Source organism: Indicator indicator, chromosome 21, assembly GCF_027791375.1.
Source record: "Indicator indicator isolate 239-I01 chromosome 21, UM_Iind_1.1, whole genome shotgun sequence".
Lineage (NCBI taxonomy): Eukaryota > Metazoa > Chordata > Aves > Piciformes > Indicatoridae > Indicator > Indicator indicator.
Window position 1 is genome coordinate 15,583,364 of NC_072030.1, and position 23,558 is coordinate 15,606,921.

General features: G+C 43.6%; 1 protein-coding gene across 1 annotated transcript in view; it reads right to left on the reverse strand.

Moving 5' to 3' along the window:
• KCNQ1 (potassium voltage-gated channel subfamily Q member 1) overlaps positions 1 to 23,558 on the reverse strand; it is a 350,807-nt gene that overhangs the window by 302,357 nt on the left and 24,892 nt on the right. The window contains exon 2 of the mRNA XM_054390363.1: positions 3,750 to 3,840. Within this exon, the coding sequence (XP_054246338.1) occupies positions 3,750 to 3,840 (91 nt within the window). The remainder of the gene's footprint in view (positions 1 to 3,749; positions 3,841 to 23,558) is intronic.

The following is a 23,558-nucleotide window of genomic DNA, read 5'->3' on the forward strand; positions in this document are numbered from 1 at the left end:
CATATCACCTCGACATTCCTTCCTGGCATTCCCCTTCAGCTCAGCCTTCATCTACACCACACAAAACCAACAGACTTCTGTTTTTTTTAAAGCCCACTTCACTACACTGGTTCAGCTGTCCCTAACAATCATCTTCCCACTGTAGAAGCATCTGATTTCACAGAAATCACAGCAAACATCCAGTTGGAAGAGACCTCAAAGATTATCCAGCCCAGCCTTCAACCCAGCACTGAAGGGTCAACACTAAACCAGGTCCCCAAGTGCTGCTTAAACACCTCCAGGGATGGTGACTCCACCACTGCCCTGGGCAGAACATTCCAATGTTTGAGAACCCTCTCTGTGAAGAAACATCTCCTAGAATCCAGTCTGAACCTCCCCTCAGATGTGTTTGAAATGGACATAAAGCAGAATTTAAGCTGAACTGAAAGCATGTCCACACCACCTTCTGAACCAAATTAACAAAACCCCTTTAACATCACGTTTACATAACACAATCCTGCCACACAGACCAGGGGAGCTGACAAGGGATGGCTTTGCAAACAGCTGAAGCAGTTAGGATGTTACTACCAGCAGCCTTTCAAACCAAGGCAGCTGACTGTGGAATGAAGCAGATAGAAACACTCACACTACCTGCCAGCACAGCTCAGCTCTGCCCAGCAGAACAGCAGACAAGCCCTGTGAGAAACACCTGGGTTCACAACCAGAGGAAGCCCCTTGTTCCACCTCCCAATCACAGGAATAAAAGGGAGAAGGACAATTTTCATTTTTATTCACATTTCCTGAGTCTTTGAATCGCTCACATTTGGCCTCTTGGCTGCAAACAAAACTGCAGAGCAGCTGACTTTCAATGAAAGCAGAAAGGAAACACTGCAGCAAGTGAAGGCCCTGGACAGGTCTATCTGCAAGTCCATCAAAGGAAAGGGATCAAAGAGCATGAGTCCACCACACACATACCTTCTACACTGGCTGACCTCACCCTGTGTCAGACCAGGGGACAGTTGTCTTTGCAGCCTCAGCAATTTTACACTTTGCTCCAGTACCTTTTAGAGAGAGTCTGCAGAATAGATCAGCCTGCAGAGCTATCACCAGGCATCCTTTGCAGACATTAACCCCATGCAAGGCTGAAAATGCCCCCATGTCCAGATTGCAAGTCCCTGTCTTGGCCTTCTCAACCAAGAAGATAATCAGAAAAAAAGAAAAAAATTATGTTGAGTCCACTTTGAACTGAGACATTTGTTCTCTCTCTCAGTGAAGGCCAACTTCAGAATCAAAAGCTGCAGGTATTTTTTTTCCCCCCTCTTTCTCACAAGGCCCCCAAAACACTCCAGCAAACAAAACCCAAGGCTTGCATCCAAAACAAAACACCACATTGAAATGAATCAATAAATAAATGGATGAAACAACACAATCTAGATTTCCCCTAGGTATAAACTCTGTGCTCCGCTCTCTTAATTGTAGGAATAATTTCAATGCCAACATCATAAATGTTAACCACCCAAACCCATTTACCTCTCATTTTGTCTGACAGCCTTTTCAATGCTTAAAAACTGTTTAATCTTGTCAGTAAGAAGTATGCTAAAGTAGAAAAGGAACTCAGAAAGGTGGAAAGACCTTATACTTTCCTCATAAAAAAGGCAGACCCTTCCTCTTCCTTCCTCTTTTTTTTTTTTTTTTTTTTTTTTGTTGGAATCAATATTGAAATGAGATTCCTACCAGAAAATGGCTTTTTCAGGCACACAAAATATCCCTAGGTTCAGCAGAACGTTTAATTCCCTTGGATCAGGCACTTGGATTTTGTTAGATCATGCTGAGATAACAGCATTCTGCTGTGTTCTGGCACCATAAAACCCTTGCTTATGAAAATAAAAGAAAAAATATGGCCTCTCTGGGAACATACATCTCCAAATTGCCTTTTTTTTTTCCTTTTCCCTTTCCCCCCCCCTCCATTAGTTTAAATATTGTCATCTCAAAAAGTCCATTTCTACACAGATACACCACTTTCTCTTTATGAGTCATGGCAAAAACCAGCTCTCTCGCCCCGCTGCTTTAAATGGGCCAAGTGCACACACAGCCCCCTTCAAAACGCTGGGTCCTTCACAGCCTTGGCTCAGGCTCCAGCTCAAATTGGGCAAGTGCCAACGAGTAGCTGAAGTCGAACCCCCTCCAACAGCACCATCTAGTGCAAAAAAGGGATCAAGTAAACACATGCAAATTTAATCAGTTTTCACTGCATTCTGGAAACGAACAAAAGGCCAATTCTCTCCTAATCTCCCATTACAACTGCATTTAGGTATAGCTTTCATCCAGGCTCTTTGCCTCCTGAAGTGTGGTGACAAGCAGAGACAGATTCAACAGCTAATTGTTAAGCTTTTTTTTGTCTAAACGTGGAGCAACCACTTGGAACACAGCTAAACTTTTCCCTTGTTTATTTGCCCCCGTGTTAACTTCGGGTTTCTTCTTATTGTTGTGAAAACCAGAAGCAGTTTTAAATGCTTTAAAATTACTGGTGACATAACATATGCTATTTCCTCCTCTGGTAAGGGGAGGTGGTATTATAAGACAAGGAGCTCCAGAATAAAAAGGAAACAAGATATATATAGAATCTCAACATTTTAAGCTTGCTTTTTTTCCCCCCCTAGAATTATGATATCTTGTGTTATTGAAGCCTCAAATTCTTGTCCATGAAAAAGGGCACCCTGCTTCCACCTGTTACTGCAATGTGATTGAGCTCCCTGGCTTCAGAAAAGCCATCTGCTGAAGTTGTGTAGGTGCCTAGGTCTATCACAGGATCAGGCCAAAAAGACTTTGGCTACCTGGAGAAAATAAAAGTAGCATAGCTCTTCATTGTAAGTGTTTTCAAGGGTCATCTTTGAGTAGTTTTTTTTTTCAGTCAGGAGGAACAGATTCTGCCCCCAACAGGTATTTTTCCTAACATGTGTCCTCAATGACATGCAACTCAAGTGAGCTCTAGGAGGACTTTCTGGTTTGGCTTTGGTTTTAATTTCTCAATGCAGTGATGGTGTTTTCACAAGTGAAACAATGGTCATATACTTATAGACACAGAGAAATCAATGATGTAGCAGGGAGTACTCCACCACTGAGGTACAACAAATTGATTTATGTTCAAAACCATGCCTCTCCAACTTCAAAACTAAGGTTCTTCCCTAAAATTTAAACTGGCAGGACAGCAATACTCTTAGAACATTTCTTGATACATACCTGTTGCAGCACTAGTGCACTATAAACAAAAGATAACTTCTCTCTGCTGAGGGGAGAGCATAGAAGGAGTTGAGCAAGTCTCTCTCTAAAGGGAGCTAAAGTCTCTCTCTAAAGGGAGCTAAAGATACATGACTTCCACTTGTGAAAGCAAGCTCCACCTTACATCAGCTGAAAGAAAGGACTTCTACTTACTGCTTTCCTCCCCATGGTCAGGTGTTTGGTGTTCAGTATGGATGGAAAATGGATTACCCTGAGTCCTGTGAGGGATTCAAGCTTAGAGCAGAACAGCCCCACGTGTTGCACACAACATAGATGCCCTGAGTGTTGTCCATATTGGGTAAGCCTTGGTTTTTGTGCTACCATGACTTTGGGTGTTTCTGTGGCTTTACAAACTCATTGGGGAAAAGCAGAAAAGCCTCTTGTCAACGAAACCATAAAGGAAGGTGCTGCTTGATAGTGGCATTAGGTCAGGAGATGAGAGTTTGGACATTAAGAACATGCATTAGTGACATGAAGACCCCCATACATACCATCCAAAACAACGTCCCTGTAGCAAGAGCTGCATACTGCTCAATTGTGGAAAGCACGCTGAAGATAAGGCATATCAGCACTATGAGGAAGCTGCAAACAAAAAAATAAATTAAAAAAAATAAAATTAAAATCATGCAAAGGCAGGCCAGTAAGAACCTAGAGGTAATTTCTGCTGTTAGACATTATCTGCACACACAGAAATGGCATTGGCTTTGGATTATCTTAAAACACAGCTGGCAACATTCGAGTGGTCCTGTTTCATGTTGGAGAAGTGGTTTCTCTTCAGACACTGAGGTTTTGGGTTGGACATTATCAAATGAACCCACACCATCACATTAGCTTTAGCCTACCTCTATGACTTGCTGTTTCCCTAGTCCCTCAGGGAAGCAGCATTCCTTGTTCTTTCCCATAGTAAGGGCTATTACAGCTCAGTCAGCATTTCAAATCCTTGCCTTTTTGACACCCCAAATTCTAATAAACTGCAAAGAGAGATCCCAACTAAGCCAGAGCTTAGCAGGCTCTGCCCACACTGCCTTTCACAGCCCACCCCCAAAAGCCCCAGAAAAATACAACCTGACACTTGGCATCTGGAACACAGCCTAGGACTGACTCCATTTTGAGATAGAACAAAATTTCTAAGCATCTATCAAAGGGAAAGTGGGAATGTAAGTTTTGTTCCCTGTCTCTCCACTTGCCCCAGTTCTGAGGGAGAGGGTCCTGGTTCCCCCAGGATAAGATTTAGGACAGCCAGAGAGTTGCAGCAAACTCAGCCCAACTACTTCTAGAAAACCCACACCCAGACTGGATGCTCTCCACTAAACACTAGACCCAGGCAGCTCCCAGCTCCCAAACAACTGCATGTTTCTTCTTAAATCATAAGCATTGAAGAAGATTTAAAACATTCACTTATTAGACACAGAACTAGCTGTGAGGGATGTCTTCACAATTCTGTTGAGACAAGCAACCCCAATTCTTAGCACTTGACAGAAACTTGTTGCAAAACCCAGTAACTAAATCATCCCTGCCACTGATCTCTGAAATGTTTGTGGGGTTCCCCTCCCCACACACTCCCTCCCCCCAGAAAAACAACAACAACAAACGATTGACATCATGATTAAAACTGAACTCAAGAGAATTATTAAAACTGGCCATCAGTGGCTACAAATGGAAATGACTCAGCTGAAGTCACTCAGAGCCTTTATCTATTCTTCAGGATTCTTTTTTTCATGTGAGAACTTCACTGGCTGAACCATTTGAAAGCAAAACTGTGTCAGGGTTGACATTATAAGCCAGACTGCCCAATGGTTGCTTCAAAATACAGCACATGAAAGTCCAGTGCACACACAAATTATACTGTAAGCACATTACAAAACTAGGGGGAGAGATTTCCTAGGGACAAAAATCAAGTCCGTGGTAATGAACTGGATTTAATAGGATAGAGACTATCACACATCAACACAAACACACAAATGAGAACATACTTTAACCTTGACAAAGTGTAAACATGTGGGGGTACCTCTAATTATTCTGATTTACCTCTTAGTTTTCTCATCTTGCCTTCTATCTCTAGTCTTAGCCATTCTCAAACAGAAGTAGGGTGTGCAGGGAAACACAAAGACCAGCCAGACATCTGAAATGTCACCTAAATATTCCCCAAGTGTCCAGCCCTTCTATCTGCAGTATTTCCCCAACTGCTGAAGACCAACAGAGCTGACAACGTGAACAGAAAGTGGTTCAGGAGCACAAAAGGTCTCTGGATAAGAAGTCCAACAAAAGCAAACAAGTTCAAAAGCAAACACTGAGTCGCATGGGATGGTGCAAACTGTCTGAATACACCTTGAGCAATAACAATTAGTACTATTTACATCCTTCAATGGCAGTAAACCTGCTGAAAGCAGACCTCAGCCGATGTAACACACCAGGAGAGGGCACCAAAGCAAAGACTATTCCATTTTTGCACTTTCCTAAACACCCACCTGAGGGGAACCTAATAGGGGTTAGAGGTGCACGTTTGTGTGCCTGACAGGAAGATAAACTGTTTGCCAAATCCCTTTGTACTATGAGAGCAATTGAAGGCTGACACAGGAAGCACACCAAGGGCCAGTCACTGGACTGTTTACTTTTACAAGTGTTCAGGCACATGGAGCCATTTCAGTCTTACAGATTTTTAGTCTTTTCTTTTTCACCTTCAGAAAAACCTCTTGAAATTTACTGAACCCCCAAAGACACCAATCCCGAGTGAAACAAAGATGTCTGGTCAGATACTGCTGCTTCTCATCAGTGTCTTGGGCATTAGTGACAAGAAGCTCACAAGCCCCTCCATCAGTACAGCCGTGCCAGTGGAGCACCATAGCCAAGCTACTAACCCTGTCACACTGGCATCACTGTTTTGCTTCTGAGACTTCATCAACTGCACAAAGGGTGTAAAACTAAGATTAAAAAAAAAAAAAAAAAAAAAAGGTCTTCCTCTGGCATCAACCTGCTGTTTGTTTCCTTCCAAAATTCAGCTCTTACACTACTTTTGTTTCAGTACCAGTGGCTTCCTCCTCCACTTCTGAAGCATAAGAAGGGAGTGAGGCACTAGGAAAATCGACATTTCTTTTAACTCTAGTGGTCAGGAAACACTCAGGTCTCTTGGAAACCACCAATCTTTTATCTCCTGAAGCTTGGTGCTGGTTTACCCTCTTATGCACACATGAACCATCTTCAAGAAAGGAAGAAGAGCAATGAGGAGTTCAGGCTCTCATCAGCTCTGATCTAACTTTCACAGCTTGTGGGGCTGAGCAAGCACTAGAGATGAGCTGATAGCATGTGAAGCCTTTCATGCTGCCTGTCCCAGCTTACAAAAGCAGCATCTGCCTGCATGTAGATGACTCCCAGATACACTCCAAAACACACAGCTTTGAAGTTAACTCCTATCTAACAGTGCTAGGTTTCCCTTAACAGCAAGAATTTTGCAAGCATCGGATCACCTCTGTGCTTCTGGACATGAAACCAGGACACCACCCTTAGAGCAGCATGGGCATTAACAGTAACCAGGCAGCAGATGTTTTCAGGGACTCTGCTTTCAGTAAACTGTTACTAGATGACCTGGTTCCTGCAGCCAGTTCTGGTGTCACCAGACACCAGGGCATGGAACTATTAGAGCGAGTCCAGAGGAGAGCCACAAAGATAATCCAAGGGCTGGAGCACCTCTGCTATGAGGACAGGATGAAAGAGCTAGGGTTGTTCAGCCTGGAGAAAAGAAGGCTCCAAGGGGAACTTAGAGATGCCTTCCAATACGTGAAGGGAACCTCCAGGAAGGCTGGAGAGGGACTTTTCATCAGGGTGTCTAGCGATAGGACAAGGGAGAAGAGTTTTAAGCTGAGAGAAAGTAGATTTGGACTGGATCTTAGGAAGAAATTCTTCAGTATGAGGGTGGTGAGACTCTGGAATAGGTTGCTTCGGGAGGCTGTGGATGCCCCCTCCCTTGAGGTGTTCAAAGCCAGGTTGCATGAGGCCTTGAGCAGCCAAGTCTAGTTGAGAGGCATCCCTGCCTTCTGCAACATACAGAAAATAGATGGAGAATCTATTAACAGCTAGAGGTGGATTTAGGGATTTCTGCCTATTAAGACATGTTCGGACTTTCAGAACAGATCCAGACTTGGTGCTTTTTCAGTGACCTTAGTGACAGCTGCAAAACCTTGACACCTTAACAGGGAGCTATCAGCACTTTGCAGCCTCCAACCCTGAGCTGCTGCTTTGGTTTTTTTCCCCCTGTGTTTAACTATGAGTTTAGAACACTAGAGCTTGTCTTCTTTTTTGTGGCTTGAAGCAATGCATGGAATGATCAAAGGAACAATTAACCACTCACTGAGAGATAACAGCACTCATTTAGTGAATGTCACAGGTAGGAGAAAACTGATAAAGGTTTATAAAATACCTTCAGTGATATGAGCAGGAACATTTAGAGAAAGCACTGCATGAGACAAGCTGGAACAATTTCCTCACCAGGTTAATACATCCTCATGTACATGCAGCCATCACTGCCCAAACCCAACACTAAGGTACAGGTGGATTTTATACTTTTTTTGCAGTGTCTTACATACACTCAGTGGGAGTCTTTCCATGAACCTGGAAAAGGTTGGCATGAGGAGGCCCTAAATTAAGCTGAAACCTCAAAAACAATTAGTAGATGAGGGAAATGGAAAGTTCAGCTCAAATTATACAAATGCAAGCTGAGTTCTAACTCTTCAAGGAGTTAGCCAGCTTTGCCTTGGTCAGTGCTAAGAGCTAAGTAAGTCTGTTCTTTCCCTTGAATATTTTTTATCCATTACAGCTATCAATCTTGAAGGCATCCAACTATCAGTGCTCTGGCATACAGAGAGCAATATTTTAGCTTATGACTGCTTGATCTTTGCTATCTCTGTTGGCATGAGGCCCATGCCTGGTTGAGTTCATCCTCTCGGTCTACCGGAGAAAATGACTAAAATTGAGCAAAAAAAAAAAAAAAGTATTCTGTAAGGAATAATAATTTTAAAAAGGTCCTCTGGGTCCTTCTATGCCTTTGGTAAGATTCTTCTTGAACCTCTGTCTGCACCTTGCTTCTGGACAACTAGATTGTCTGTCTTTAAATGCAGAGCTTTGTTCAATCACATGCATCAGTTGCCAACTTCCTCACCAGCCCTGTAACCCAGGGGGTGGGTTTGGGTTTTTTCCTTGGTGGGGATTTTTGGCTGGTTGGTTTTTACAGAGTACATAATTTATTTTTGTATTTTTTTCCCCCTTGCCATTCAGCTGTGATAGGGTTCATGGGTAAACAAAGCAATTCAAAGCAAGGTGAACTTCCTTTAAGCATACAGAAAGGAGAACCAGGAGGCTGACATTGAGAAGGAGCAACACCAGCAAGCAGATTAAATATGAGCAGATTCTTATCTTGATCATCATATTTGCAAACTATAATGCTGCTGCACATCCACTTGAGGTTAGTTCATTAAAATCTATGACAGCATCATTATTTCATCTTTCATCTCCTTGACTTCCACATGCTGACACTTACTTAGACTGTGCACACCAAGGTCAATGCTATCATAAAAATGACATTTGCACACAGCTTTCCAGGCAACAAAAAGTGTTATTGCAATGAGGGGTTAGATAGACAGCTTCAGGAAAGAGACACACTGAAGACAAGGGATTACCCTTTCACTTGGTCATACATTCTATTCCATTCCAGACCAGAGAAGTCATTCCTGACTTAATTTTCATGAGGAAAACCCTGGTGAAAAACCTGAGCAGGATTATATTACAACAAGTCAACATGAAACCACCTCATGCGGTACTGCCCTGGCATTTCCATGGTGCAGCCAGGGAAGCATTCACACTAACCCACATCAAGTAACAAAAAACCAGAGGTGAGGGTTTAAAAGAGCCACACACAGGCTCTTTGCTTGGTTTTCCTGTAAGGATTTGTCTTATCTTTTCCTGGTTTGTTTTTGAGGCCAGGGAAGGAAGGACAGGTACAGCCTCTTTATCAAGAGGAAGAAGAATCAAGAAGGTTGGAAGAGACCTCAGAGATCATCGAGTACAACCTGTCACCCTAAACCTTATGACTATCTAAAACCTTGGCACCAAGTGCCACGTCCAATCCCCTCTTGAACACCTCCAGGGATGGTGACTCCACCACCTCCCTGGGCAGCACATTCCAATGGCCACCTTACGCCTCTTCCCACCTTACAGCTTCTCTGTGGCACAAGGATGCCTAGCAGAAGAGAAGGAGAGTTGCATGCTTGCAGAGGGGCATGATTCCCTCCAGGAACTGGCCACAGCAGTTTCCTGACCAACACACACTTCCTCTCTCTTATGTCCTCCACAGGCCAAGCTAGTAGATAGATCCCTAGTCTCAGCTGCCACTTGCCACCCAAAAACCCTTCAACAGACAGAGTGTGAATGCTCTGTTTGTGTTAGCTTTGGTCTATCAGATGGAGCTTCCTGTCAAAGTGTGTTTGTTCCAACTGTAAAGCAAAGCATAGTTGGTGCTTCCTGAAAGGAACAATGGCATCATTTTTAACCAGCTCCTTGACTCCCTGTCAAAGAAGTCCTGTCTTCTAGCTCCTGTGTGAGGCTGCAGCCTTCATGTACAAGAATAATCATACTCAATACAGGGCAGCTTGATGCTAAGAAAAACAAGTTAGTTACACAGCCAAACAAGCAAGGCTTCTGTCACACTTACGTGGCTCTTCTGGGAGATTAGAGTCTGTAAAAATAATTTAAATGATGGGCAGTGTACCAAAGCACAAAGCACACAATGAATCAAAACTCATTTAGGATACAGCACCAGAATTATTGCAGGAAAGGCCTTTAAGGTCTTGGCAAGGGTGTGATTGCAGCAGAAATGCAAACCAGACGTCAAGATGCTTCAAGAGGAAAGGTTAACTGCTCACAGAAAGTGATGTTATTGCATCCTGCAATGAGGCAGTGGCTCCTTTGAGGATAAGGCATGGTTGAACAGGAAAGAAGAAAGAACCTGGGAAAAGTATATGCTGCATCTCAAACAAGAGATGTGAACCACTGGACAGCAAGAGACTCATCAGGGCTCCTCATGGCTCATACCAAGCTTCTGATATGCCTGATCATTACTATGAGATCCCCAACATAGCAGCATAACAGTAAGTGCACATGCACAATGGGGAATGGATGTCTCTCAATACTGCCAATAGAAAGAATTTTGGTAGATCTTTTCACATGCAAGAGAATTAAAGAGAAAAAAAGGGGGAAAAAGAAAAAAAAGTGGAAAACATGTCATTAGTGTTCTTACTTAAAGATTAAAAAAGTACAGTGAACATCCTGTGAAACATTGAAAGGTTTTATCTCATTCTTGTGATTTGATGAAACACTACAAATCAGGAGGAAAAAAGGATTTTTTTTCATTTTTACAGCTTTTTTTTTTTTTTTTTTGGAATATCTCATCCTTACTTCACCATTGGAAAACCAGTCCCCAGGGCAGCATCCTTCAGTTGTGAAAAGAGTGACTTTGGTTGTGAAACAGTGATGAGGACTAAAAAGCCACAAACATACAAATGGGGATGAGGTAATCATAACTTGAGCTACTGACCTGGATAGATGCTTCATGTGATTTGTTTTGAGCATCACCAAAGTGATACCAGACCTGAGCAACTCTAGCAACTACCCCCTCAGCTGAGCCCCCAAATGCTTAATCCTTCCTTCCTGAACAACTGTGTCTGAAAGGCACTTTGATCAGTGCTGACAAGTAAGATGAAGACTGTGAGAAAGATCTGAAGCTGGGATAAGTACTCTCACCACCATCTCCATTATGATTCTACTTTAATTATCTAAAGATACAGCTGACAGCTGCTTTCACACAAATCAGTATTGCTGCTGCCTTCTGAGCTTTTCCACGTTCAGCTCTCCACTGCACATCTCTAGGGGTGCTGGGGGCAGGACTATGGCACTCTTCATGCAATCACAGCTGAGAAACCAGTAAGAGAAACTGCACAACAGGTTAACATTCCTAAGGTGAAAGCAGAGGAATTCAGCAGATAAGATATATTTCCATTTCCAGAGAGGGGAAGGTAATTGCTGAAGGAAAGAAGCGATGCCTTGAAGCTACAGCAACCTGACTTTCCCCCCTTTGCTTTCGGCAGGATGGAAATTTCAAGTGCCCCTGGAGGAAGAACAGAAAGAGACTAGAAAGTGACAGGCAATTTTACACGTACAGCAGCAGCACCTTTCTGTAAATACAAAGCTCTCTATAAATGAAATACAGTGCCATGAAATACAGAAATGCTCAATGCTCTTTTCCCTAAAAAAAAAAAAAAAAGCCTACCTAGATTAAGTTCCCCAAATGCAATCCATGAGATTAGGCTCCCCAAATGCAATCCACGTTATGCTGAAAGACCTTTAAGCCTTGTGCAATTGTCCCACAGTTTTCCCAGCTGAAAACAATGAGGATATTCTTTTTCCCCATCATCCCAGGATCAGCTGTTTGTAGAAATTCCAATTGTCTACCACTGGGCTCAAGATTCTGCTGCATCCTTCAAATTTGCATTAAAACCATTTAAGACTCTAAAAAAAACTATGAGGGATCTAAACGTTCTGGAGGTATCTTTTGATGCAGCAGAAGAAAGAAATCCTACTTATTTTATAGGAAAATCTCAAAGCTTTAGGTCACTTCAAGAGCAAAGAGTCATGAAAATTTACTGATTTAAAAAAAAATAAATCTGAGTGATAGTAACATTTTGGGACACACCTGAAGACAGGCTCCAGCCTTAGGAGGTGAAAGTCAGCACAGTCTCTTTAAAGTCAGGTGTACAACATCAACTTATCTCCACAGGCAGCTGGTCAAATACTTTGCTATACTTATAAAGGTTGCAATGGAGACCTCAACTCCAGAATTCTAATGGAAAGCTTTTATGGAGTTTCTTAAGACTCCCAATCTTTGCTGCCAGTCCTGCAGCCTCCACAGTGGTGCAAAGGGTCTGTGCATTTGTGCAGACCAGCTGCATGGGATATGCTGACAGCATCCTAGCTGCAAAGCCATCAAAATAGCAGCCAAAAAAAAAAAAGCCATGGGTAGGAACACCCTCTGGACTTCCTTTAACATCGAGTTGATCTCATCTGGATTCAACTGGACATGAACACTTGGTTAAATGCTTGCTGAATTTGGGCTTCAGTCAGGGCAGATTCCAGCTTCAAAGTGTATCTTCATTGGAACAGCGAAGAAGCTTAGGTATGAAATTTAGTTTAGGCTCATTGACATCTTCCAACGCTTCTCATAATGCTGATAAAACATCACAAAACAGTATGAGGAAGTGTCCAGTGCATGGGGGAGAGAGCACACTGCACAGTCCACTGCACTGTTCCAGTGTTAACACAAATATAAAAGGGTTTCTAGTACAGCTCCTAAGAAGGCTTTCAAACTATAGACACCACACAGCAAGTGCTTCTTAATAGCGTGGAATCTATTTCTGAAAACAGAGTGTTACAAGTCAGAAAAAGGGGTGGAAAAAAAGTATTTGAAGCCTTTGGCATGTTGATTGACTTCAATAATAAATCAAATCTCCGTTAATTGTTCATGTTTCAAGGCCTGACATTATACATGAGTTTGAACACAAACTTGTTTCTGCTGCAGGGTAGAAAGGATGCAACGCACCTGCAGCAGCGAGATGCCAAAGAGATCCAAGCAGTCAAATTCAGGACTCAAAATAATTCTACCTCATTCAAGCCTGATAAATACCAAAAGTGCTAGGCCACTGAAGTGTAGTTGATTTCAATTCCTTCACGTTCTTTTCACCTTGGGTCCTCTGCCACCAGCAATAATCACAACCATCAGTGTGTAACACCTAAAGCCAAGTGCAGGGTGCCAGCCTTAATGAGAGGCAGACCTTGAGGAGCTCTCCCCAGGATGTCACTGTTTCATGGCTGAACTACCAGGAAATGGAAAATGAGGATTTTTTTCTGCCAGGGTTCAGTACCCTTGAGATTAAGCTGCCATTCCAAGTGCATGCTTAGAAAGTGGCAGTAAAATGCATTGATGGAATCCGCCAAGATATTAAGGACATCCATTTGAGGGAAGTGTGACCTCTTGGCAAAGTTATGCTTTAAGCTACTATTCTTGGCCCTAAACTACTACATATTTTAGACAAGAATTAATGCTGCAACAGCATCCAAAACCCTCAGAAAACTGCAGGGTCAAGTTCACTCCCTGTGACTCCCTGCCCCTCTATGTGCACAGCTGGCTGCCACTCACAATATTCAATTAGATCCTCTCTGGTGGCTATTTGCTTCATGGCATTTATTAATTCCACCCATTTAGCTGTCAGTCATGGCCATTTATGCTTTGGAACTACATCCTATAGATTCTGAGAGGAAAAAACTCTCTCCAGGCTGAGAGAGTTGGAGCTGCTCAGCCTGGAGAAGAGAAGGCTCTGGGAAGACCTCAGAGCATCCTTCTAATACCTCAAAAGGGCCTACAAGAAAGCTGGGAAGGGACTTTTTACAATGGCTTGTAGTGATAGAACAAGAAGGAAGGGATTTAAGCTTAAGGAGGGAAGATTTAGACTGAATATTAGAAAGAAATTCTTTACAGTGAGGGTGGTGAGACACTGGAACAGGTTGCGCAGGGAAGTCATGGATGCCCCCTCCCTAGAGATTTTCCAGGCCAGGTTGGATGAAACCTTGAGCTACCTGGTGTGATGGTTTGAAACTGACACACCTGGTCTAGTGCTGTCCCTGCCCATGGTGGAGGGGTAGGAACTGGATGATCTTTAAGGTCCCTTTCAGCCCAGACCATTCTATGAATCTATGACAGCTGAGGAGAGAAGCATGGTGCCACAGAACACTGAATTTTTTGCTTTGCTTTTTAACAAAGATTTGTATGGTTATAATGAAAGCTACTAAAAGCAGTCTGATGATTTGAAGGTATTCCTAGAAGTGCATCATAGTGAAACCATCAAACTTCACAGTATTTCACAGTATATCAGAAGTTGGAAGGGACCTCAAGAGATCATCAGGTCCAACTTCATATGCATCAAGTAATCCATAAAACTCTTCCATGTAAGGATCAGATTTCCATGCGCATTCAGCATCCAGACAGGATTCTTTTGAAGAGATTTTCAATATAAAGCACTGATCCCTTTTGAATGGGTACTTCCAGATCCTAATCCCTTTTCACCTCTCAATCTCTACTGGATCTAAAACAACTACACAAAGTTAGTCACGTAGAAGAAGTAGGATCAATAAATTTTACAGCTCACTAAAAAGAGGTGAAAAATCCTGAAATGCAAGACATACTTGTCAACTTACAAGTCACAACACAAAAGGCAATTACAAAGGACAAAACATTGACCTTCCTTTTCAGGCTTTTACAAAGTATTAACTTACTTCCAAATTATTTCAGCACCAGGTTTTCATAACTTACTATTTAATGGAATGTTGCCAGTACTAGCTGAAAATGTTCAGACCATAAAGACTTCTTTTTCAAGCTTAACTAATACCATGATTCATCCAGAAAATGGGAACAAAGATGGGGAGGGGTCTGGAGCAGAAGCCCTGTGAGGAGTGGCTGAGGGAGCTGAGGTTGTTTAGCCTGGAGAAGAGGAGGCTCAGGGGAGACCTCATTGCTGTCTACAACTACCTGAAGGGAGGTTATAGCCAGGTGGGGGTTGGTCTCTTCTCCCAGGCATCCAGCAATAGAACAGGATGACACAGACTCAAGCTGTGCAGGGGGAAGTTTAGGCTTAAGCTTAGAAAATTCTTCACAGAAAGAGAGATTGCCTGTGGGAATGTGCTGCCTGGGGAGGTGGTGAGGTCAACATCCCTGGAGGTGTTTAAGAAAAGGCTGGATGAGGCATGTAGTGCTATGGTCTAGTTGATTAGATAGGGTTGGGTGATCAGCTGGACTTGATCTTGGAGGCCTCTTCCAACCTGGCTGATTCTGTGATCTCCTTGAAGTCCCCAGGACCAACTCAAGACATAGGAGTTACTCTTGTTGATCAAAACCCAACCCCCAACCTGCAATGATGAACACTGTTTTTCAAGAACTCAAAAGCCCTCCCCAAAAGCTGCAGAAGGCTGCAAAAGAGCAGTGCCAAAGAGCAGAAGGCAAGGCAGCAGCACAGAGTAAGCCTGAAGGACATGGTTTGATTACAGAGGTTATTGAAACGGCACCTGGGCGCCACTGCAGATCGCTCTGCTGCACAGTTCCACCTTCGTCAGGACAAACAAAAGCATTGTTCTGCTTGGAAAGCCCTTTGGCAGCAGGTTGGGGAAAATAACAAAGTATCTCTAATGGTCACAGCCCATAACGTGTGTTTTGTAATCTGATGGAGCTGAATTAATTTCTTGCCCAGCCGACAGGATGTGCTTAATTAAAAGAGTGGAAGGGAGCTCTCTCAGGCTGTGTCCTCCTTTCTTCCTTCTCCACGCAACTGCCTGGGCAAACTTGACTCTAGGCAGTCTGCATGTGACTACCACATGAAGCAGCACTCAATGGTAGAAGCTGGATAGCAGTGAACCCTCTGGGCTTTGACATTTCTTAGATAATCTTTAGAATTTTTTTCTCAATATTTATTAGATAAACACAGTAGATAGTGACACAGATTCTGACTGTCTGCTGCTCAAAGGGCCACAACTCTTAAAGACATAAGTAAATAAATACCACAGTACATTAGAGGTTGGAAGGGACTTCAAAAGATCATCCAGTCCAACCCTCCTGCCACAGCAGCATCACCCACAGGAGTCTGCACAGATAGGTTTTGAAGGTGTCCAGAGAAGACCACCCCACAACCTCTCCTGCCAGCCTGCTCCAGGGCTCACTCACCCTCACTGGAAAGAAGTTTCTCCTCATGTTGAGGTGAAATCTTCTAGGTTCAAGCTTGTACCTATTGTTCCTTCTCTTATTATTGCACACCACCAAAAAGAGCCTGGCCCCCTCCACTTGACACCCACCCCTCAGATGGACATTGATCAGATCCCTCTCAGTCTTCTCTCCTCCAGACTAAACATCCCCAGGGCTCTCAGTCTCTCTTCACAGGGGAGATGTTCAAGTCCCCTAAGCATCCTCATGGCTCTCTGTTGGATTCTCTCCAGCAGGTCTCTGTCTCTCTTGAACTGGGGAGCCCAGGACTAGACACAGTACTCCAGGTGGGGTCTTACCAGGGCAGAGTTGAGGGGGAGAAGAACCTCCCTAGCTCTGCTGGATTCACTTTTCTTGATGCACCCCAGGATCCCATTGGCTCTCTTGGCCACAAGGGCACATTGATGTCCCATGGAGAACTTGCAGTCCACTAGGACAAGCTCCTGTGCCCAAACTGTCTTCCCAAGGAAATAATCACTTTGAGAAAAAACAGTTATTACGACTGGTCTCAAAAAAAGGGATCCTAAGGACAACTGATTTTATAAATTTCACCTTCCCATATTCCCTTTCATATACTGCTTCCCATCACTCAACCAATACCAAAAGAAAATGATGCTGGCTGAGAGACATCCTAACAAACTCTGCTGCTGTAAATTCTTAATTGGAAAGCAGAGGGTAATTACACTGCATCCATCTCTGACACAGATTTATGGGTGAAGAGTGTTTTATAATGAAAATACACTCTTTGCAGGAGAATTCTTGTTCCAGACTTTGATTTGAGCTGAGACAAAAGACAGCATTGCAGGGAAGGAAAGAAGTGGGAGCCAGCAGCCAACAACATATTTGTTTGAGCAGTGAAGTCATTCATTCACTCAACAAACAGACTTTACACCCCAGGGTATTCTCAACAGTGAGAAGCTTCTTGCTCTGAAACAACAATCCCTGAGCTTTTAAAAATGATCCATGAGGGTTTTTGTGCCTTGCTTGAAGTCACCAGACATGCATCTCCTTCACCTCAGACACTTAAGTAGAACTTAAAATAATATCACCCCTACAGTAAAGAAGGCCTCCAGAAATAGACTCCTTTCTAACAAAAAAAACAATCACCTGTTTGAAAGATGCAGGTGGTTTTTTTTTTCCTTCACATAAAGGTTGTCTGAAGAATTGTTGCTGTTTCCTGTCATGATTAAGAGACAGGAGCACAGTAAGAGTTTGGGGATGTAAAGCATCACAAGTCAAGCGTTCATGAGAGGAAAAAAAAAAAAAAAAGGTGCAGTGAAGACACAAATCAAATCCGCCTGGAGTAACACAGGCATGGGAGAAACCAAGCTCCTGAGGGGAGATTCCAGCAGATGGCCCCAAAGCAGCAGCAAGGGTTCTCAGAACAGCTCGTGGGACAAAAAGTGCCACCTCCAGTTATTCCCTCTACACACTGTGACAACAAGCTGAAGCCCCAACTCCAGTCTGGCTTGCTGGTAGTAACACATTGAAGAAAGCATCCTTCTTTTGCTAGAATGAGTGTAGGCTTTGTACTATTTATGTATTTGTTTCCTAAGAACTCAAACCAACACACAAACCTAAACCCGGTACAAGTTGTGATCTCTCCAGTGGATGTTTATTGTTTAAATTTAAATTTTCTAAGCATGCTGTCTCTATTTCTATTGTTCTTGCTCGCTTAAGTAACAAAAGTCATTAATTGTAAGGGGGGGAAAAAGCCTTTTCCTCTTCTTCTTCCCTCCCCCCCCATTAAAAAATGGAAAGTTTCAGAGAAAATGAGAATTACCTACAGTAAGCTCCCTTTTGAGACAAATGCTTTGACACTGAAATGGTTTTCAATGCCTATCCTGATCCTTCTTTCTCAGGCCATTAAACATCGATTTATCGTGACAAAAATTGTGCTCAGGGTGCTGCACAGGTTTCAAAAGCTTCTTCCACTGTCATTTAAAAGCTTCAAATCATTGCAGAAAATATTTCAGGCAGATCTTTTCCAGTAATAAGAGGTCACAGAGAGGGTACTGCACATAGATCATTGCATGCCATTACTCACACCCTTCCAAGGTTAGCTGTGCCAAAGCCCTTGTGAGAAGCTTCAGGGCTTGTGGTTTATCCTATGAGAACATCTAAAAAGGACAAGCTCAAAAGTAACACATTTGGGTTAAACCCTGCATTCTGAAAATGGCACTTCCAGCTCTCTCATCAAAATGGTTTCCATAGATCTATTCCTTCAGAACCTTTGTTTCATCAATCACAAACTAGAAAAACCAAGCTAGCCTTCCCTCTGTGCTCAGGAAGGCTTGCTTGGCCCCACAACAGCCATGCTGATTAATGAACTTTCTGTCTGAAAAATTAAAATATTTAAAAACTAAGAAGTTTCCATTTTTTTCAATGACTTTTTTTTTTAATGTGACAGCAGGATGAAGAGCAGGAGATGCTGGTATGTTGTCTGCTTCAGACAGACAGGTCTGCACAAGGTAAACAAGAACCCTTTACAGAGGCAGCTACAGCATTTCACCAGCTAAAAAGGCTTTCAGAAATCTTGGAAGGCTGCTCCTGTCTTTGAGGGGACAGGATTTTGGTTTGTTGTTTATTTGGGTTTTGCTTTTACTCAGGCTGATATATCTGGTGAGCCACTGGAACAGGTTGCCCAGGGAGGTGGTGGAAGCCTCATCCCTGGAGGTTTTTAAGGCCAGGCTGGATGTGGCTCAGCAACCTGATCTATCATGAGGTGTCCCCTGCCAGTGGCAGGGGGGTTGGAATTGGATGATCCTCAAGATCCCTTCCAACCATAACAATTCTATGATCTGTTTGTGTTACAGCTACCACCACTCCACCACTCATTTCAGTATTGCTACACCAGGACAAGGTGGCTTGGAAAAAAGAGTTTTCACCATTAACACTAAGCCTGTGGGCCATTAGAAGTGGAAAATCCTATTCCTAGAGAGCCCTTTACAGCTCACCTTACCTGTAGCAAACACACACTAATGATTAGAGAACCTGGGAGCTACCAAAGCAATTAACATAAATCAAGAATGGACACCTTTCCCATGCTTTGCAATATACAATGTGACAGGATAGGTCTACTTACAGGTGAACCAATGCACATTAAGAGATCTCCCATTCCATGCCCTTCCTACTCAGTATTTCTTTAAAATTCTGTAGTATCTACTTCTCTTACTCTACTTTTTCCTAAAATTCTCCTAATTTCTCACTTGTCAACTATCAACTAGCCATGTGTTCAAGTTTGATACCTCAAAAATATCTTACAGAACAAGAAATTGAAGTTCTGCATAACTTCTGCTTCCTGTTCTCAGGCAGTTCCCTTGCTCTTTCAATGCAGACCTTAATGAAAGTCTACCACATATTCTATATTGCAAGTTTGCAGCACAGAGCCCATTCTTTGGTCAGGTTAAAGCTGAAAAAAAAAGGGGGGGGAAGGATGCTAGCAGCTTCCTAAGTGCATGCAAGCTTCCACTGCAGTGACCTATGTAGCAATTATTGGCTTCACTTGCTAGCAAAGACAAATGAACAGCAAGGAGATTAAGTGGCTTGCACAAGGTCACAGAGCAAGCCTAATGCAGAGCTGAAGATAGATCCCCAAGGACCTGGCTTCTAAGTGAGTTTCAGATAGAATTCACACACTTGCTGGGCCAGCTCTTTGCACCAAAGAAACCAGCAGGGGCAAGGGGAGAGCAGCCTCCCCCTGCCTTTGCCCAGTATGGATGGCATTTAAGGCAGCAGCCCCCAGCCATTCACCAGTTCCAGTGCAGGCACTACCAAGCTTGGGCACAAACACTGTAAAAGAAGGACAAAGGTTGCCCATTAAGCATCCACCACATCCAGCAACCCAGCAGCTTTCTGGTCATCTATCCTGGTGCCTGATGCTGAGCGTAGTGCTGGTCAGTAACTGGGATTACCCTCAAGGAAGAACCTGACCCAGTCCTTACACATCCCTGCTACCCTCTCCTCCTTTTGCTCTAGGGAATGGATCCATTCTGGGTGGGCATCCCCTCTGCCTGGGTGGCTGACATGCCAACCCTTCAGTGTGTGAGAGCACAGCATCCTCAGTCACTACAGCATCATGTAGTACCAATAAAGAGTGATTAACCACTTGTCTTGTCTTCACTTTGAATGAAGTGTAAAGCCTAGATTTGTTGTGTGTTTAAGGACAGAAGGAAAGCAGCATCAAAGACTTCAGCATGCCGTTTGTTCCAGCCAAGACTAAGCTTTAGAGTAAAATCACTGTTTATCTCTAGAATCATTGTTCAAATGATGTTAAAAGTCAGCTTGCCTCACTTCCATGAACCACTGCTTATGAATCCAAAGTGGAACTTTATCTTTGCTCAGCTACATGCTTCCAGTCTTAGAAAGTGAAGCACAGCTTGGGTGCTGGAACTGCACAGAGCTTGAGAGGGAAAGCAGAGCACCCTCAGATGCAGGCACACACATTTTATAGCACATTTCCTTTGGAAGGTGAGAGATTATCTTACTCTCTGAAACAGCAGAATGCTCTTAATGTTTTCTCTCTTGTGGTCTATTGTCACATCACCATGAACACACTTGGTATCACCCAGGATGCTGAAGGGACTGGAGCACTACCCCATGAGGAGAGGCTGAGAGCCCTGGGGCTTTTCAGTCTGGAGAAGAGAAGACTGAGAGGGGATTTAATAAATGTTTAGAAATATCTGAGGGGTGGGGGACAGGCTCTGCTCACTTGCACCCTGGGATAGGACAAGGGGCAATGGATATCAACTCCAGCACAGGAGGTTCCACCTCCACATGAGGAGGAACTTCTTCCCTGTGAGGGTCACAGAACACTGGCACAGGCTGCCCAGAGAGGCTGTGGAGCCTCCTTCTCTGGAGGCTTTCCAGACCCATCTGGATGCATTTCTGTGTGACCAGTGCTGGATTCTATGGTCCTGCTCTGATAGGGGGGTTGGACTCGATGGTCTCTGGAGGTCCCTTCCAACTCCTAACATCCTGTGATCTTGGAAATTAGAAAGAGTCAGGCCCAGTTACTGCTTGGACAGGAGACAGCTTGTGAATACTGGGTGCCATAGGGTCCCAAAGCTTGGCTAGAGTTGACACTTTGATGCAACATCAGGGGTCTCCAGAAGCTTCTGCTGCCACATCAGTAGTAGAAAACTAAACAAGGGAAACTCAGGCTTGCTCCTGACTGCAGAGGATGATTTAGCAGCGGTGGAGACAGATAAAGCTAAGGTACTCAATGCCCTCTTTGCCTCAGTCTCCACCAGCAAGGTCTCCCTGACCTCTCTGCTTAGAAGCAAGGTTCCAGGAAGAGATAAACTGCCAGGAAGAAATTAGGACTGAGTTAGGGATGCCTTGAGAGAACTCATGCTATACAAGGCCATAGGACATCTGAGGGTGCTGCGAGAGACAGGCAATGTCACTGTGATTTGTCACTCTGGGGGTAATGGAGGTGAAGGGTCCCCTGCCAACTGCAGAAAGGTCAATGTCACACCATCTTCAAAACAGCCAAAAAAAGAACACAGGAGAGACTTTTCTCTGTGGAAGAATACAGGAGAGACTTTTCTCTGTTCTCTGATATGTCACAGCCTACAGCACTATTTTCAGTGTCCTGCTGCAGCTCAGACTGCCACACACCATAAGCACTCTCATTCAACTCCACTGGAAGTTCACCCTCCAAAGCTACATCCACAGAGCCACAGACACAAGGGCAAGAAGCCAATAATGGAGCAATCAGGAAAAAGGAAATCCCTTGCATCACAAGATTCATCTGTCTGACACCATCTGGAAATTGACTCTTCAGGATATAAAGTTCACAGCATACTTTCTAAAGAAATCCAAGCAAAAAAGATTCACAAGTTTCCTGGGCTTTGACCCAGAATAGACTTGAACATCCTTGTCTGGTTCGATATAGTTCAGAGGAAGATTCAAGTGAGAGGTAAAAATTTTCCATGCTGAGACACAGACAGCCCCTTCCTCATCCTCCTCCAACCAGTCCCACTTAATCTACTTCTTTCCAGAAGGATTGTTTGTTTCACATCTCTGGGGTGCCATGGTGAATAACAGGACTCAGCGAATCCAAAAACCAGGGAGAAAGATGCAACTCCTTTCAAATCAGAGGTTTGAAGGACTGCTGGAACTTATCAGCTGGCACGCCATCAGGAAGACTGTCAGCAAGCCTGCTGGCATTTTGCAACTTCTAACACTTTTAGCACAAAAGACACAGAGGATTCATGGTGCAAGATTGATGATGGTGGCAGAATCACAGAGCCACGTTGGGGCTGGAAGGGACCTCCAGAGATCGAGTCCAACCCCACCTGCCAGAGCAGAGTCCCCTAGGGGCAGGGCCACACAGGAATGCATCCAGGCAGGTTTTTGAAAAATCAAAGTAGAGTGCAACAAAATCCTAGCAATTTTTACCCCATAGGTTTTGGGAGTTAGAAAAGTGACTTTTGTTTCCTCCAGCAGAGAAATCCTTCCATGGAGGAGTCCATTAAGAGTTAGTGTAAGAAGAAAGCCCTCGGTGCTTTTACCTTTGCCCACAAGCCCAACACAAAGAGCAGGAAGTGATAATCTCTCCTCTGTTCTTCCTCTGTGAAGTCCACATGGGGACCAGAAAAGAAAATATGCATTAATTTTGTAGGAAATGGCTTGACTTTTTTTTCCTGAAGAAAAAGCATTGTTTGCTGATGGCAACCTGTGACAACAGCTGCTGCACTAATATTTAAGAAGAAAAAAACCCAACCAAACAAAAGAACTCCAAAGAAACAAAAAAAACCCACCAAAAAGTAAATAAGTCAAACCTCACTTTCAGACTAAAGAAAATGGAGTTACCAGACTCTGCTTTAACCAGCAGGCTTCATTCAATGCCTTCAGGGTAAACAGCAGAGATTTGTCAAGTAGCAGGCAGGGGTTTAAAAGAAAAAATTACATCAAGAACTGCTAGAGCTCAGCCTGGTATTCTGTCTAGCAGCAGCAGATTCCCAAAGGTCTTAAATGGCAGGTGTCCAGAGACTCACGATTCATTTAATGGTTTGGGTTGGAAGTGCCCTTAAAGATCACCCAGTGCCAACTCCCCTGCCATATGCAGGGACACCTTCCAAGGACAAGGACACCCTTCCACTAGCCCAGGTTGCTCAAACTGGCCTTGAACACCTCCAGGCAGGGGGTGGCCCTGGGCAACCTGTTCCAGTGTCTCACCACCCTCACTGTAAAGAGTTTCTTCTTAATACCTAGTCTAAATCTGCCCTCCTCATGCCTCAGTCATGTTTTGTGGTAGCCAAACCCCATCCAAGAAATTTAGGGCATTTTCCAATAAAACTGTGGCATCTAAACCCTGTCTCCATCATGACCTCAGGGGGAAATGGTGATCATTTTCATTTCTCCCCCTTCCATTTTCTAGACTTCTAAATTTGCTTTTTTCCTCTTTTTCTCCTACTCTGGCACTGCTGGAAAGGAAAGAAGGACACAG